This window comes from Lynx rufus, unplaced genomic scaffold (assembly GCF_022079265.1).
Source record: "Lynx rufus isolate CCGP_SWC_20201006 ecotype Redwood Valley unplaced genomic scaffold, mLynRuf1.p SCAF_10, whole genome shotgun sequence".
In the NCBI taxonomy this organism is placed as follows: domain Eukaryota; kingdom Metazoa; phylum Chordata; class Mammalia; order Carnivora; family Felidae; genus Lynx; species Lynx rufus.
The window spans coordinates 39,468,730-39,487,001 of NW_025814824.1; the positions used below are offsets into that span (position 1 = coordinate 39,468,730).

The window sequence follows — 18,272 nt, forward strand, 5'->3', positions numbered from 1 at the left end:
AGTATTTTCGTCAAAAAAAAAAAAAAAAAAGGAAATTACTTGTTTCCTCCAATAGTAATCAAATAGAAAACACTAGGTACAGATTAGTTCAAATATTTAGTCTGTAAGAGTTGTGTGTTTGAATGGAGGTGGAGAGCAATTCCTATTTTTGTAACATTATAGTCTTTAACAGACCTGAGTATATGCATATCCTTATAGAAATGCACACTCCCATAAATAATTTTAATCCTTTAACTTTATGCATCTATCAATATGAAATTAGACTGTCTAGAATACTGAGGTAAAATTTACATTAAAACAATTATGCCCAGAATTCCAAGAGCAAGCAGAAGGTGAAGTAAGGAAGTAAGATTGTCCTCCAGGAAAGCTATGAGTAAAGGGTTACCTACGTAACAAGTAAAGAAGAAGTGAAGGTCAAGTTTTCCTGCCTATGTTCTTAGAATGGCATTCTATCAAGACTCTGGAATGAGAACCTTGTTCCTTGCCTACAAGGATGGGTTCAAGCAGTTTCCCTCAAAAATCTACATAAGAAAAAAAAAACACCTAAGAGTTGGGTCATTATCCTTTCCTACACTGTACCCACATTAGTCATAGGTAGCTGACAGCTATAAAGAATCAATATTGCTTGTGATTTCAGAGTTAAGATTTTGTTTATTCAAATGAGGGCCCTCCATTGTTATTAACAGGGGCTTTTGTTAAATGCTTAGCAATTAGCTTTGGGAACAAAAGAAAGAAGGTAAGCAAAACGTTCTATTTTGCTAGACTCAGCAAACAGGCCGATGTACTAACAGTCCCTCATGATGACAACAGCTCTCAGTTGAACCAATAAACCATTAAACTGTAAACAGAATAATCAACACAGGCAAATTTACCTTCTCACTTTTTTTTTTTTTTAAGTTTACAGTGACCCTCAAGGGAATATCTTGAAAGGTGTGTTTTACGTTCTTAGGGTTTTTTTGTTTTGTTTTGTTTTTGTTTTCATTTCTACAGATAGCCTCAAGGAAACAGATTTTTGGGGGTAAAGGTGTTTTTGAGGGGATGCTTAAAAGATAAACAATCCTGTTCAAACTGTCCTCTAACTCTCAGATTAGTAGAGTTTTATTTTATTGCTTTTATTAATTACTCACCATGGAGCAAATAAAATGGCCTCTAAATGAACAAGCAGAACGTTCAGAATAAAATTGTTATATGTAAAACATATAACACATTTAAAAAAAAAAAAGAGATTCAAGATCATCCTGGTACCTTAAAGTTACTTCTAATGTCAATTTCTGGAACCCATGCTTCTTGATATTTAATTTAGCTAGCACAGTAGAATTACATTAAATGGGTATGCATAGCCCATGAACTATATAAACATAACTGACCATAAATCCTAAGTATTAGCAAATGAAGAGGTTTTTTGTTTTTTTTTTTTCACATGGAGACTAGTTCAACTTGTAAAATGTAAGGTTTCAAGGGAACTCAGAGATTGTGAAGTTCAACCCCTTCATTTTCCTTTCCAAGATAAAGATACAGGACAGTCAAGTTTATGGACTCGTCCAAGATCAGACATGCCCTCTTTGTGTCAACACTAAAACCAAACCTCCGGACTCCTAATCCCTGGTTCTCACCAAAGATACTGATTTGCTTACCACTGTTCTTTTCCTACCCTATGCTTCATGTGCCCCCCACCCCACCGAGAATATTTAAGGCTAAAATGGCTATAATTATAACCTTCAGAATCTCCTCTACTTCCTTGATTCAACTTGGATCTTTTAAAGTAAATATTTTCAGGGGACAAGATAATTTTTCCCTTGTGATTTTGTTGATCGAAATGTAAGGCTACGGTAAACATAATTTTATTTTTACATTAATTAGTTTATCTAGAATGTGATAAATACTGAAAGTGAGTGAATAAATAAATGAAGGCATGATAAAGCAGACCACGGGAGGTTTTTTTTAAAAGCATAAGAACTAGCCAAAAGGCTAAACATTTGCATAGCCGTTATTTTGACTGAAACTTCCTTTAAATGTGTTTCCTTTCCAGCTAGCATATGTGAGGAGTGACCTCTTATCCATTTACATACCTACCCAGAAGTCATGTGATAGGGTTTTACGTCAAGCTGTCAATTATGATAACAGACACAATAAGAACAGACACAAGTGTTGATAGCCTGCTTCCTGACTTTATTGAAAAGTTTGTTGATAGTCTGCTAGTGTCCTTTCAATTGCTTGCCTCTAATAAAAGACTACCTTTCCAGTGGTCTCAAGGTACCTAGCTTTGGCTTTGCCATTTGCCAGGACAAACGTTGCAAAGAAATTTCAATTAATATCTTCATTTAAAAAAAAAAAGTTCCGACAGAGGCAATTTCTTAGGAAGGCCATTTGGTGCAACGGAAATTTTCAGCGTAAGAAAAAGCACTTCCAAATTCCAGTTTCAAAATTATACCAGGGAAAGTGTCGAAAATATTTTGATATAAGGTAGCCCAGTGATTGCAATGGAAATGATAGCGTTAAGTGGTCATGCAAGAGATGTAACATGCTGAAGCTCAGGCACGGATAAAACCCATGCAGTTGTGCACATAATGCAGGGACCTGAGCTGATCAGGCCATTCATTCATGAGCTCTAATGATAAGGAGTGTACATATAATCAGGAGATTATAATTTTGAGACTATGAAAATAAGTCTTACATCTTATAAACTAGAGCTTGTGTGACATTGTCGTCTCCCTTTCGGAAGGCAAAAGTGACCTTCCACTTATGGCATCAAAAACCTCAAATCTGTACCAAAGGTTCATATGCTTTTCAATACCTGGTTCGATTAGTAATCTTTTATTTCTGAACAAGAAGCTTCTTAGCTACAAACTTTTATTTCCCACTTGCAGTGAGATTTTTTTTATATGTTGTACTAACGTGTCACAGTGAAGGTTCATATTTTTATTATAACCTTGCACTCCAATACTATGGTGCAAATCAAGTTGACCAGACCCTCTTTTATCACGCAACTTCCAATAAGAGCAAAGAAAGAAGGCCTACAATTTTAACAAATTCATCATGAGGTTGACCAGATAAGGTATTGGTGCTAATTCGAGCAAGCCGTCTCCTGTTCGCCACTCATACTAAAATTGTTAGCGTGGATTATAAAATAATTTCTGGGAAGTCCAACGCTCTGCCATGTAGTTCCCATTCTCTCAGCTACAAAACTTGGGACATGTGGGTCCCCTCACTGCCTATCACAGGGAACGTGCACAGTGTGTTCGCAGTACGAGGAAGAGAAACACTGCATTTTACTAAGCTTCTGTGAAGTTAAGTCAGCGTGGAGATCCTTGACACTTCTGAAAAAGGTCCAAATCATAAAAAGACATTTCTCAGGAAAGACCAAAGAGTTCAGTTTGCCAAAGCAGGACCCAGGGGTTCCTCAAGCCACCACACCACCTTCCCATAGAAAAGTGAAAGAAAAATGAAGCTCCAGTTGAGGTCTGCTTTTAAGACCTCCCCAAGCCAACAGTGAACGCAGGAACGAAGCCAATCATCCCAAAGACAGTCTAGTTCCAGACCCTGAACAACGCGACACACAGGATTATGTTAGGAGATAAAGGAAAAATTCAAGTCCTGATCAGCTGGCATGAGCCGATGATTATAATTAGAGGATTGTTTGTCAGGGCAAATGATCAACTCGTTTACGTGAATCTTTTTGAAATAGTCTTCATGATTACGGATTATTTTTTGGATTCAAATGAGATATCATATTTACAATGATAGGTGAAATTCTCGTGTCAGGAAAAAAAAACACGAGTATTTCAAGGCAGTTAGCAACCGACATTAATCAGTAATAACCATTTTAAGGAGCACTGAGATATAGTATTACTAACAACAGCTGTATGTGTACCAAGTTAATGGGTACAAAAGTATATGCTTTTATGCTTCTTGTATTCAGATTTGCCAATATGGATGTATTACTCTTACAAGTGGAATATTGGGTTAATTTTAATATTTGCCATCTCAATTTAAGAACGCCAGTATCCCTGTGTGTTTGAAATGACTATATTGAAAGGTCTCCTTTATTGTCATTTTGTGGAAAGATTATTTATAAGATAGTCAAAATTATTCAACAATCTTAAATTTATTGTTAACCCTAATTTATGTAGGCTATATTAAAGTTCTTTTCTGAGAAAAAAATAGCATTGCACAATGCACATCAATACTTTTCATAACCTAAAAGGATAAATCTTTATAAAGAGGCCGCCAATAAACTGAAGAATGTACCTGGTGACAATATTTATTCTTAAGGGGTCATGTATATTAAAGGCTATGGGGAATGTTTAAAAGAACTCTCTCAGACTAAATCCATTGCCTTTCTAATTTTGAATTTCTCCTAGCTAATATAAAATGATTGATTACCTTTATTTCATGTACCCCTTGATTTTCCTTTTCATTCATCATTGAGTGCTTTAAACCAAATGCATTTAGAACCTGCTGCTACAAGAGTGGTCTCTTTTAAATCTTTGTAAAGTAATGAAAGGACACAGTAAATCAATCTCATTTCTGCTGTAGGAAAGCATAACCTTTACTCTACTGAAGTCATTTAAAGTATTTCTGTCCCTCTGTTCCTGGATAGTAAGCCTAAAACTTCATCTCAGTGATTCTTTCAAAATTTAAAAGCAGAAAAGTAATAATCTCTTAACTGGAACCTTACTTTAGTAATATTCGTGGATAGTATGAGATGCATATACATTCATTTTCCGCATGCCTCAAAACTGTAGCTCATTATAAATTTGCCATATTGGGCTTCTTCATGTCAAAAAGTAGCACTCTTTCATCATCTACAGGACAAATTATCCGTCCGCATGGTAAATGCAGACTCTAAATAGAATTGAACATTTCATTTTTAGCTCTGACTCTTCTATAGTTTTTTTTTTCTTCCGAGGATCTATACACATCGTACGTTCCATAAATATCAACCGCATTTGACCAAACAAATCATATTTCTATTGTAAGAGGTCTTCACTTGACATTGGCCACTTACATAAGAAATGGTGGTCTTTAATAACAAAAGTTGGTAGTTCTGGAACTCGCATATATGTATTTTCAATTAAAATGTGCCCAGATCTCCATCTACATTAAGACTCAAACCTTCCCGATGCCTGCCAAGTGTTCTCGATTCATCCTCGGATATGCGAAAGACAAAGTAAATTTTACATGATGGACTTTTGTGATCATAATTACCTGAGCCTCTAAAGTTAGTCATCTGTGGTAAATAAAAGAAATTAAAGCTGCCACAGGTTAGCACAGCGGGATGGGAAGATTGCTTCTAAATACGTGGAATTGGATATAGTCTAAATGTGTTTGGGGCTAAAGGAGGCATGTTTCTATGAATTAAAAATTAACTGGAGAGTAGAGATGTGTCATAAAGAATAATGCAAATCCCGTGATGAAGATATTTCTGAAAATATGTGGAATGATTTTGAAAAGAACAAGTTTCTAAACCTATAAATCCTACATGTTTTTTTTAATAAACACAGTGAACATACACATTTGTCAAATAGAACCATATTATAGTAATTATAACACATTTCATATTATAGCAATTTTAGAGGTGAAAAAAAGCAACATTCCAGAGAATTATGTTGAAAAGCCAATGGCTGGCAAAACCACTAATTATTATTTGGTATTTTCATAACTGTGTACAGATGTTTTCAGTTAGTTCTCACTCTTTTGTTTGGTTTTGCTTTTTAAAAGTCTGGCACGATGTCAAGTATCTTGAGTAAGCTATCATCTTTATGATTTTCTCTGAACTCCGCAGGTGGTGACCTTTGATATATGTGGTCTGCTACCTTGGTCCACAACTCGGCAGGACTTGGGAATTTCGCATGAAGCACAGCTAAGAGAGAGCACAAGCTAGGTGGGCACTTCCGGAACAAAAGGAAGCAGGCAAGAGGCCCTGGTGAGGCTTACTACCTACTTAACGACACAGACAAATGCACCTACAACCTATGAACGAAGAGCAGGTAAGCTTACACCAGCTCCTTCTTATTCACGATAGCCTATTTTTCCCTACTTAATATTTTGCACACTGTTAATTTCAAACTGCTCTGCTATCAGAACTTGAGAGCAGCGAACATATGCATCATAAAATATATCTAAATTCCAAAGTGTTTAGAGTTATTTCTGTCGTCCTGTAACTAGAATCATGGGATTTCTGTATTGGTATGTTCCGTGCCTTTGACTGTGGCTAATTTGTTTAGAAGCCACCATTAATCCTGGCTGTATATTTTCACAGTTTGGGTAAACACTTCATTTGCATTAAATTTACAGCATTAATGAGATGTGAAATTTAAAATGCTACTTGAAACATAAATGATGTAAGAAAGCAGAACAACAAAAAAGTGTTTTATCACATCTGAAATCAGTAAGCCAATTTAAGCCTATTAAAATAGGAATGATGTGTCACCCGAGGTTTTAGCTTCATAACTCATCCTCTTGGACTAAAAGTCCAAAATGAGGAGTAAAACATCTGGAAACTATGAAAGAGCTCAAAAACACAAATTGTGTCCTGCTTCTACTCTAATGGGCTTTTAAATCAGTTTTCAATTTTTGTCTTTGGAAGCTATAGGCTAGTAAGTTCTCAACAGCCAATAAGACTGGGAAAAATCCCCTGGCCGAGACCCTGGTTACTCATGGATGTTATCGATCTAGGCCACAGAGGTGGAAAAAGTCTTGAGCCAATTTGAGAAACCCTGTTTAGAGAGGCAAGAAACAAAGGATAAATGAGAAAATATTCTGGAAAATGAAATGATCAGTTTCTTTCCCAGAAGCCCCCGGGAGCCCCGTTCTGAGTCCAGATCTGAGAGGCAGCATGGAGAGAGCACCAATGCGAAAGCGTGGCTACACCATCACACCTGGGTGAAACTTGCCCACCTGTTGCTGATGTAGGAAGGATGGGTCTCTTGGGCTTAGTCCCACATATCGATTGGCTTGAGATGTGCCTGAGGCTGTGTAGGCTGATTAAGGAAGAACAAAAACAAAGATAAAAATTGTGAACTATCAGAATGAACACCCTGTCCATGTAAAAGAAACCCAGAGAGGCGGGATTTGCAACCAAAAAATAAAACAAATAAATAAAATAAAATAAAATAAAATAAAGTCTCGCTATTTTTCTATTCTTTTGTCTGAGTGAACACCAAACGATACATAAAAGAAAGGGCAGTTGACCTCAAATCAGTTCGTTTTTCCCCCTCCCCAGAAATCTATCCAGTAAACCACATCTGACCTTTGGCGGTGGGTGTCTCACACTAACGTGCTCCGGTTATAGTCCCACGGGAGTACCAAGGGCTGGCTCTGTAGCAGGGCCCTTTTCCTACTTGTACTGTTTCACCAGATATTAGCTGCCTAACAATGGAGTAATCGATGAGGGTCTGCGATTCTAAACGTAAAAGCAGACTGAAAGTCTGTCGGGAAAGAGTGAAAGCGTGTAATAATGGGATGTAAGCAGATGGGCTTGATGATACCGAATGAACAACGTCTTGCTAAAGAGAAAATCTAATATTACTAACATGAAGGAGAAGCCTATATTTATGATAGCACAGAGAGTGAATCAGGTCAGAACTTCAGTTAATGTGAAAATGACCTTAAGTGTGAGAGAAATGTTTTTGAAAAAAAATTCTTTCTTTTTCATAAGCGCAAAGAGTCAATTTCTTGTGATTGGCCCAGGGAGGGAGTGGTGACATCTTTTAGATACTTGGCCACCAGGCGTTAAGTACATGTGGGGAATATTCCTTAAATTATTTTGATCTCACCTTGCAAGTACTTTTGGTACAGATGCTTTTTGGTACAGAGTGAATTTTCCAAAGAAAACAGCTCCCTATTCCTAAAGATTTTTGTTTCTTTTCACAAGGAAAGGACTTTCCAGCACTAAGCAACCCCACTGCCTCATGCTGGAATAAACAGAAGAACTGTATTTTCGCCATTTATGTTACATTTATAGGTCTGAAGAAAGCTAAAATGTTTGGCCAAACACCATCAGATTAATGAAAAATCCAGACATTAATTTTAAAAAGGCTTTTTTCTTTTAAGCCAAATATATTAATTCTGCCATGTCCATTTGAAGGGTTGCAGAATTTGATCCACTGAAGCTTTTTTAGGTCAACTTTTTAAAACAGTGAAGATGCTCACAATTCAGCTTTAATCACTCCTGAATAAAGGGCCCATACAAGGGCAGCCATAAGCAGCCAGTGGCCCTACTTGATGACCAGGCCTCTGGCATTCAGCGCAAAGCATGGACAGCTGGAGAAGAGCCTCACAGAGGCTCAGAAAGCGATATTCCTTCTTTTCAACCATGAGAAGGAGGTTTCCTTCATCTATGTGTTTTCTTTAATTTCACTGACTTATCAGTTCAATGACCAATTTCTCATGATCAGTGTTGTCTCGGGAGCTGGAGCTACAAGTCTGTTTATAGGAAAGAAAAACAACTCGCTAGATTTCTTTTATGTGGGAGTGGGAAATAAGCTGATACAGCCATCTTTATACAACCAACCTTCTGAATATTTTGTAATTTTATGAGTCAAATCAGATCCCTTTTGATCAACCTACAGGTGAGCATAAGAACAATTCATTAGCAAGCAGGCTAATAGCACTCCCATGGTGAGCTGTGATCCTTGAGGTCTGATCTTCCCTTGAAGGTCCTCTATTAATATCCGTATAAGATTAGGTAAATGAAGTTTCTGGAATTCGGTTTGGATCATTTATCCTGTGATAGTCTTTCCAATGCTTTTTAAAAAAATCTTCTGGTTTTCATTTGCTTTTATTTAAATTGCTGACTTTTGTTTGCTCAAAGATGCCAACGCATCCACTTTTAAAATCTGGATTGTGAGGGGCAAGTGGGTTGATGAGCACCGAGGAGGGCGCCTGTTGGGATAAGCACTGGGTGTTGTATGGAAACCAATTTGACAATAAATTTCATAAGAAAAAGAAAATAAGTACAAAATAAAATAAAATCTGGATGTCATATTTCAGTGGCCATAATGTGCACAGCTAACCTTTGGAGCAAAAGCATTCTTAGTCCTCCTTGACTGGATTTCACCCATCTGTGCATTCAGGGAAGTGTTCCCTAGTGTAGGACCCTCTACCAACAAACCAATTACAAACAATAAAGATTATGGATGGGAATTGCAAGCCTACATGGACTGATTAGGCTATGGGGCCTCATGAATTTTGAGAAAGAAATGCTGAATTCATTGTACACTCAAAGTATTATCCATTTCTCTTGTAGGGTCCCTTTCTAGGTTTTCAGAAGCCGCAAAAAAAAAAAAAAAGAAAGAAAGAAAAAGAAAAAAAAAGAAAGAAAGAAAGAAAAAAAAAAAAAAAACAAGAAGAAAGCATCTTTCCAAAGCCTGAGAAAAGGAAGAGCCAGGGGTGCCCCTGTAATTCTGTAATTTTACTTAGACATTTCCAGAGGTTTTCAATTTTTTTTTTTTTTTTTTTTTGCCCTAGGAAAGAAAATGGGACCTCTGAATTTCAGGTATATAATGCATAATTGATGAGGAGTCTGCTAATTCCTCCTGACTGGAGCTTTATCTCTTCCACTTGACCAATCTGTATGTGCCAATTCCAGTCCCAGGGAGCCTGTAGTTTGAATGAAGCCAATTGAAAAACTGCGCGATAATTTCTTGTGTATTTATGAGTATTCAATACGAAGAAGCAAAGGAATCATTTGGTTTATTGGTAGGTTCGATGTAAGTTCACTGGATAAATCTCTGACATTTAAAATGTTATGGCCACGTTCAAAACCACAGTACCTGATGTACCATGATAGGCAAAAACGAAAACAAAAAACAAAAACAAAAATGAAAAACAAACAAACAAACAAACCAAAAAATGGCCGTAGATAATGAAAGTGCAATTGGCTTATGTGTGCCTAATACTCAACTTTAAAATGTTATCTGCATCCAACATCGTGTAACTGTTTTTTGTTTTGTTTTGTTTTGTTTTGTTCTTGCAATGATATAGCCTATAGCGACGTAAACGGGCAATTATTTTACAGAGGCCCTGATTCGGACTGCCGTGTGAAGGGCATTGATTTCTATAGGAATGCTCCAATAAGTAACAATTATCTAATCTCTCTGGGTGACATAAAAACCTTGTACACTGAGTTATGTTATTCAGTGTATTTTCGATGTATACCTCGAACGAGCAGGCATGACTTATTATTTTTCTGACAACTGTTTATTCAACAAATGAGCTTCTCCCTTTTCAAATAGGATGGACTGCCTGAAATTTGATAAGAGAGAGCTTGTGAGAGCCAGGCCACATACATGCCTGCTAGTTCCACATAAATGAGAAATCTCCATCTGGTCTGAAAAGTTGCCGTGTTTTCCACCTTGGATCAGACATCCAACGGTGCCTTTGATGGACATTTCTCATTTCCTACAGAAATACTTACTGGTTGCTGTAGGTGAAGCTGCCTCACCTTCAGTGGATGTAGTGATGGGTTTAGTATCTGTCATGGTCAGGGTCACAGGTCGCACTGCACTGGGATGGGGAGAGGGTGCCAAGACAGGTGTGAAATGGCCAGGCACTTTCCCTACTACTTGACCACTGCTGTTAGGCTACAAAACAAAAACAGAATGGCGGGTGAAACAATCCAAAAGGCAGTCATCTTGTCCAACAACTTCCACTCAGCACCCTTGGCCACACGGACCCGGTACACTTGCTGTTAACCACCACACGCCTTCCCAAGTCGGAGTCAGAGAGACCAACCAATGGTTAGTAGTAAAAAGAAGCAGCAGCACTTAAAAGGAAGTTTCACCTTCAAAACACTTCGTACGGGTTAATTCATCTTTACAACACGCCTGAGAGCCAGGCGGAACTGATCCTTTCATTCAGTAGCACGGGCAAGACTCAGGTGGAGACTTACACGCTTAGCCCAAGACTGGAGTGTAAATAATTCCTGAGCTAGTGAGAATTTGAACCGTGCCTTCTTCTTCTCTGCCGTTCGTTTTCCGCGGTCAGTCAGTTTTGGCTTTCAGCACGCGATTTTCACCTAAGGATGCTATCACTGACCCAAGCAAGACAAGAATATCTAGGAGATCAAACACATCCAACTCAATAGTTTCCATTATTTATAGTCAAAGCCCATCTTCGGCATTCAAAAACTCTAGCTCTCCGTCACACACAAGTACGCTTGGACACACACACCAAGCAATTTAGGCTCTAGGATCTCCACTTAACTTTTGACGATTGACCCATACAGGCAGATAGAATGATATTTCAAGCATTTAAAACTTCAGATCCACACGATATAAAATGATGGACTAGGTCTGACCTCACAACTACAAATAAAAGATTTCCAAAGTCAATTAAAATGTGCTGAGGGAAAGCAGAGATCAATCAAATATACTTTGTTACCTAAGTTACTCCTCCCTTGCTGGGCATAGAGGGTTACGCAAAACATTATTGTTGACTTTTGTGGGAATCAGCTAAGAAAATCCCCTGGGGCAATGATAGAAAAGACATGAATATCTGAGTGTTAGCCTCAGGTAAGAAAACAGTATCCATGGTAAGGAGACAAAATCTTAAGGGTACACTGTTTGAAAAAAAAAATACTGGAATGTATTTTTCTAGACAGAGCATGCTATCCTTGATTACACCCATGTTGGAATTCTCCACTGCATGAGGTACCTAACAATTTGCCATGAGAGTATTCTCCACAAGTATTTCGGCTCTCTGTGTTAAAGGTAAACAGTGCAATGAACGGAATAGTTATTTAATTCCCTGCACAGAAATCACCAGAAGACGTTTCTTTAGATAAAAAGATGAACAGCTAATAACACTTGAACACAGTCAATGAGAGACATGCGCTAAGTCTTTGGTTAGGTTCCTCGGAGGCCACATTATTTATTCTGTACAGAATAATGGACTTCTTGAATATCCTGACTATTCATCATGAGTAATTTTAAGTATTTAACTTTATGTCAGGAAAATTGACCAGCGTCTCCCCCACGGAAACCTACGAGAGAGTTTATGAGGGAGTTCTATCTTTAAACTAATTTTATTTAAAATAATCCATTGAGTAGCATGACTGTCTCACTCAAATTGGTGCACCAGCGACGTAATTAATCTCCAAATTGCTGTGGGGAGGACAAGGCCTCTCAGTTGCCAGACTTAACAATCAAAATCAGCGCAGGGCCACAGGATATTTCAAAAGGAAGAGTGAACTACAGGTGAATGAGTCCTCATTTCCCCACCACCCCCCATTTTTAGGGCTAAACAGGTAAGTATCAAGAATCCTCTTTTGAAATGCAACTTAACTGGTTTTTGAGTTGGAGTTAAAAATCAAAGCAGGTATGAGGTGCCCATGGAAACAATTAGGTAATTTACTAGAAAGACACATTTTTCCTTTCAAGGGGAAAAAGTCATTTTCTTTTAAAGCAGACCATCAACTTCTGGTTCTCTGAACACATTGCAAAAGACTGTTTTGAGTATCTGCCTCAAGAAAGAAGAAAGGTCTCTCTCTATCACTCGTGGTACATGCGGTAGTAAAGAGCGTTTCCATATTCTGTGTACCCCAAACAGTTTGCTGGGACCTACCTGAGAACACGGGATGGAAGAATGGCAATAATGTCAAGAAAATGCTGCACGTGATGTGTTATTACCTCGCCGATCCTGCAAGCTTTGTCTACTGGAATGGAACCGACATGAACCAACAGACGTTTCACTCATTTAAAAAGGACAAAAGTGACAAGTCCCAAGCCAATACAGACAACTCTTCTGGAATTCAGAGTCAGAATAGGAGGGGTTATTCCTTTTTGGTCTTCCACTGGTTCAAACAGATGAAGCTATACTACTATAAAGCGTCTCTTTTAAGGCCGTTAGATGAACTTTCATACCACAGATAGGAAAAGAGAGACATCTCATTTGAAGATGAAGTTGAGCGGCATTAGGAAAGGATTACCCTACATAGTACGATGTTGCTCCTATTACATAAAATCCTGAGAGGAAAATTTTTCTTTTTTTAAATTGAGATGAAAGTAAGATGCTTCTCTTAGAAGCTAGATCTTTACCTTAAAAATAGGAAGAAAAACAGAACAATATAGGCAGATTATCACCTAATACGCCCTCTTAACTTATAAAGAAATGGAAATATACCTAAAACAAGCACTGAATAATTAAAGAAATGCGTAACACTAAGGGCCTGATTTTAATTTGCATAATTTTCCCCCTAACAGTGCCTAATTAAGACATCAGTTAAAAAAAAAAATCCAATGGAACTCTAAGATTTTCCACACTGAATTAACGTTAAGGACTTTTAATGGATGTCTTAATTAGACTTTGTTATTCATGGAAATTCTACACAAATTAAAATCAGACCTTGTGTGCACTGTTCCCAGCTGAGTCTAGCAAAATGCTCTATGGAACTGAGACTCTTGAATCCACGATCTGACAGCAAATTTTATTTCTAAACTGATATATTAAGATCTACTGTTTTACTTAGTAATTATTATTATAGTCATTAAAAGTGCTATACCATTTGGACATTTTCTTCTAAAATACAAATGGCTTAATTACAAATTCAAAACTCAAGAACGGTGTGTTTACTTTAGTATTATGAAGTCAACAGAACTACAAGCACAGGTAACTTTTTAAGTAACCAAAATGGTGCTGGCTATGTCGTTATTCAAAATAAAACATTCAGAAAAGACCATTTTCTTTCATTTTAACAATCACGACCAACATGATTTTTCCAGATCTTTTCTTTGTTAATTCTAAATTAATATGCACATACTATTTACTGGCATTTTAGTAACTGAACAGCATTAACGACAGAATGTTTATGACAATCTCTCAGCGCATTAAAAGGCATAATAAGGAGTGGGCAGGATCCTTGGAGGGAAAGCAGCAATGCCAAATACCAGACCATAAGATCAAAACTACAGTACAGATTCTGGATATTCTGATTTGTGCCGACTCTGGCACAAAGACTGTCTATTTGATAATGAAAAATCCTCTTATATCAAATCCCTATGAAGTGACCTCTCCATAGAAGAAGCCACATGTTTAGGGAGTGAGAAAGGCACGTGAGTCACTACACTTACACAATAAAAGTCCCTAAAACCACCGCACGATGTTAGAAAGAAAGAAAGAAAGAGAGAGAGAAAGACAGAGAGAGAAAGAAAGAAAGAAAGAGAAAGAAAGAAAGCAGAAAGAAAGAAAGACAGAAAGAGAGAGAAAGACAGAAAGACAGAAAGAGAAAGAAAGAAAGAAAGAGAGAGAGAGAGAGAAAGAAAGAAAGAAAGAAAGAGAGAGAGAGAGAGAAGAAAGAAAGAAAGAAGAAAGAAACAAAGAAAGAAAGGAAGGAAGGAAGGAAGAAAGAAAGAAGGAAAGAAAAAAGATACTTCTGGCAATGTCCCTGATTATTAAATGTAGTCATGTCTGTGCAAAGAATATTCAAGTAGTCGTCAAAACTAAACAGGTTTACGTTACCAAAGCTTATTTTAATACCTAATAGTTGGCCTATAAATACAACTGTAAGTTCTTTTGTGTGTGTTTATTTTAGCGCATACCTCGCCCCTGCCTGAAATAAGCACTTTGTCTCTGTGTTAAAGCAGGTATTCCAGAGGTGTGAACTCCAGCTCAGAGCTTTTTTGTCAATGCACTCACTTTCTGCATCAACTTTCTTTGCAGTCAATGAAAATTCAAAAACATCAAACCAAAAACACCTTCATGAATGTGCCCCTTTGGGGCAATACACTTCCTACCTGTCATTCAGCCACCTTTAAATAAAAACTTATTGAGTCACCAAGACACTTCCTGAAGATGGATTTCAAAAGCTTGATGTTCTGCCAGACATAGTGTCTGAGTAAGCTTCACGTCTTAGAGTCAGACCTGTTCCATCTCCCTTAGGCTCTACGCTTATTTTCTCTCTCATTTTTACCTGGCTGGTTTGCGGACTGGATGGGTCATAAGAAGGTACATAGTTCTTCAGAGTATCCTGAGGATTCAGGTGGGGAGGATATCTGATTGTTGGATGAGAAAAGTAGCTCGATGGGGCTGGAGGAAGAATAGCTTGTGTTGGAAATGGCAACGGTGAGGGTGGAGGTGGAGTTCGAGTTGAGATGACTGTAGAAGATAGAAAAGGGGAGACGGACGTCAGCTGTGATGCCCACCGCTCCACCCGACCCTGAGAACCCTGTGAGACTGCGCCACTCCAGCTCTTCCCTTTTCCCCACCATCTACCCAAACTCCCCTGCGGAGACAGCGAGTCTTTCGCTCTACGCTCCACACCCGCACCGAGAACACGCAGACCCTACCCCCCTTTAGGGGACCAGCAATCTTGCTTTCTAGATCTAAGAACGAGGAGACGAGGAAGTTTCCGTTTTATAGGTAAAGCCAGTGCTTCATGAAACATGTCTTAAAGCAAAGTTATTTCCCATCCAGAATATGATCTTTGATCAGAAAGTCTTTGGGTCTTAAGTTCAGATCAACTCACAGCATTAATTAAAGGGCAGGGGCATCCACAGACTATCAGAATTCAAAACAGAAGTGCACTCCAATTCTAAATAAGTATCTTCCCTATACATCCTGGCAGGTGGTTGGTGAAAAGAGAAGCCAATAATTAGTAAGCAATAATGTCCTGAATAAGTACCTGATCATTGTATAAATGCTTATGAACATCTGAACACAGGGTCTGGTAATGCTTTTTCCTAATGAAAATGTTCCTTTCAAAACCAAAAGGGCTCTATTCTATAAGTATTCTTCTTCCTACTCTAACTTTTATTACATATAGCTTAAAAGACATTATTAAGATAAGACCAAGAGTATAACCCACAGAAATGTGAATTTAAACTTTCATATAGGCACATTAACTTACCAATAAATCGCATATTTATAAAGGGAAATAATATATAAAACATATGAAATGTAGGCGATGTTTAATTGTACTGTAATTTTTCAACATCAGTATGACCACAATTTATTGTTTAGATTTTAAAATATAATTCTTAAGTTTGAAAAATGGGGAAAGAATATAATTGCATGATCATTATCTCTATAACGTTGAGGAAAATAACCACATGAGTACAATTTGAGAGTACCAACGAGTATATGTAGAAGTGAAGATTAAATGTCTGTTTCTATTTACTATTTTGATCCAAATCATAGGAAATTACATATGATAAATGTTTAGTGTTTTATGAGACAACTTAGCAAACAATATGAAAAATAAATTCTTTCCATGACCTATTAATGAAAATCATCTGGAAAGACTTATCTCCAACTTTGTAATTATGTACATATATATATATATATATATATATATATATACTGTACTTTTAAAGGGATATTACTTATCTTCTCCAAAGAAAGTTTTTTTTTTTTTCAGAAAATACAAGAAATTAAGAATGTGTGGAGAAGAGTCATAAGTTCAATTTTATGGTCACAATTTTGTTCCCTGAATGTCCAGGGAGAGCTGAGAATCCCCTGTATTATTCTTACAATGCAGATTCCTGGGCTTAACCACAGACCTACTGGATGAAGCCCTCCAGGGGTAAGACACTAGAAAATACGATTTAAACAAGGGCCTCATGTAATCTTTTCACACACTGAAGTCTGTGCATCCTCCATCGAAGGGATGCATTTGAGAGAACAATGACATATTTCTTTAAACGAAACTCCTTTTTGAAATATCACTCTAAGGAGTATGCACATATGAAAGTATAATTTAAGGAAATGCGAACACCTAAGTTGAATTGGGCATCTTTTTTTATCTGTGTTGAAGTGCTCTTAATCTCGGCTCAGTCTAACCATGGTCTTCACCTGTGTCTATACACAAGCCCTTGAAGGATACATATGTAGCTCCATCTTGGGTCCTCTGAGCTTCGAGATCAATACGGCACCAGTAGTTTGGGAAGAGCTCTTTGTTCAGTGAGACTGGCACCTCTCAAATCAGGCCTCAAATCTCTGAGCTCCCTGGTATTGTGCTCGCCTAACTGGTAACTGGCTTGATATAAGCTAGGTAGAAAATAACATTTCAAACTGAAAGTAAAAATGGCTACTTCATGTCAGTAAAAGTCATTCTTGTCCTTTAGGAAAGGCAAAGCAAAACACAAGGCAGAAAGAATTCATACATGCATACATGTATGTAGATGTATTTCTAGTCTACGTTATTGCAAAGCCTTCGCAATTGTCCTCTTTCCCCCAGTCTTGCTCCTTCCAATACATCCTTAATGGTCTCATATGAATGAATTTTTTTAAATACCATTTTAAGCACGTAACTCCCCTGCTAAAAAGCTTTCACTGGCTCCCTACTGCTTCCAGAATAATTGCCCAACGACTTCACAGGTTTATATGGTCTTCGGGGGCTGCAGGAACCTGTCCTGGCTCACTTCTTGGGACTCATCTCTGGCCACTCTCTCCTGGTAGGCCACGTTAAGATACTTTTGGATTCTGGGATATACGGCAGTTTCTTGCTGCAATGACTTCTGTGACACTGCTGTTCACTCTGTCTGAAACAACCTTCCTCTTGGCTGGTTCTTCCTTCTCATAGTGAAGTCCCTCTTTAAACTTGAGTTAAGAACACATCGCTTCCAGGTATCTAATCCTTTTGCAAATGTCTAGTCCTGTTCAGATTTGATGCCTACCTGATGTGGTCCCCTCGTCTCCCTACTGTCCCATGAGATCTTTAAAGACAGAAACTCTCATGACCAAGGTGCCTACCATAGGCCTTAGCACATTACATCTTGAATAAATATCTGGAGAAGGGCCAAGCTGGAAAGCTTATCTAGGTTTCTAATGGTTCAGTATATAAAAATGTACTATTTAATGTTTTCCAAATGATAGAAATATGATTATTTTAGTCAGGTGTCATAATAAATGGATAATTTGACGAAACTAATTTTGCTCCTAATATTGGAGCATTACAGATCCATGAATAGTTACTGATTTTTTTTCACCTATCGTGGCAGCACAAACAATATAAATATAATTTTTTTCATCACATTTGATTTGTATATTCCTTTCTTAATTTTATAATTTTCTTAGTGATAACAAGGAAGGCCATGCACCTGTAAAGCACTGTATAGCAACAATACGTATCAACACACACAGAACAAAGCTAAGGACGTTTTTATGCCTGAAGCTGTAACCTTTGAATAAAGGTTTAAAAACCAGACAGACTCAATTTGTTTGAAGGATAAGAAATCACCTATGTCTAAATTAAAAGTAATAAGAGTATTGCTATAAACACATTTATATACAAAACCTTCCCCACCAAAAATTCAGTATACTCCTTTCTAGGG

The 18,272-nt window shown here is 37.5% G+C and overlaps 1 protein-coding gene across 7 annotated transcripts in view; it reads right to left on the reverse strand.

Moving 5' to 3' along the window:
• The window catches only part of NFIB (nuclear factor I B), a 445,905-nt gene that overhangs the window by 17,899 nt on the left and 409,734 nt on the right, over positions 1-18,272 (reverse strand). For 3 of the 7 annotated variants that reach the window (XM_047098082.1, XM_047098099.1, XM_047098091.1), the window contains exon 8: positions 14,912-15,096. In XM_047098082.1, coding sequence (XP_046954038.1) covers positions 14,912-15,096 — 185 coding nt within the window. Of the gene's footprint in view, positions 1-6,900; positions 6,984-10,420; positions 10,587-14,911; positions 15,097-18,272 lie in introns of all 7 variants that reach the window. The other 4 variants (XM_047098053.1, XM_047098071.1, XM_047098045.1 and 1 more) reach the window with 2 other exon arrangements.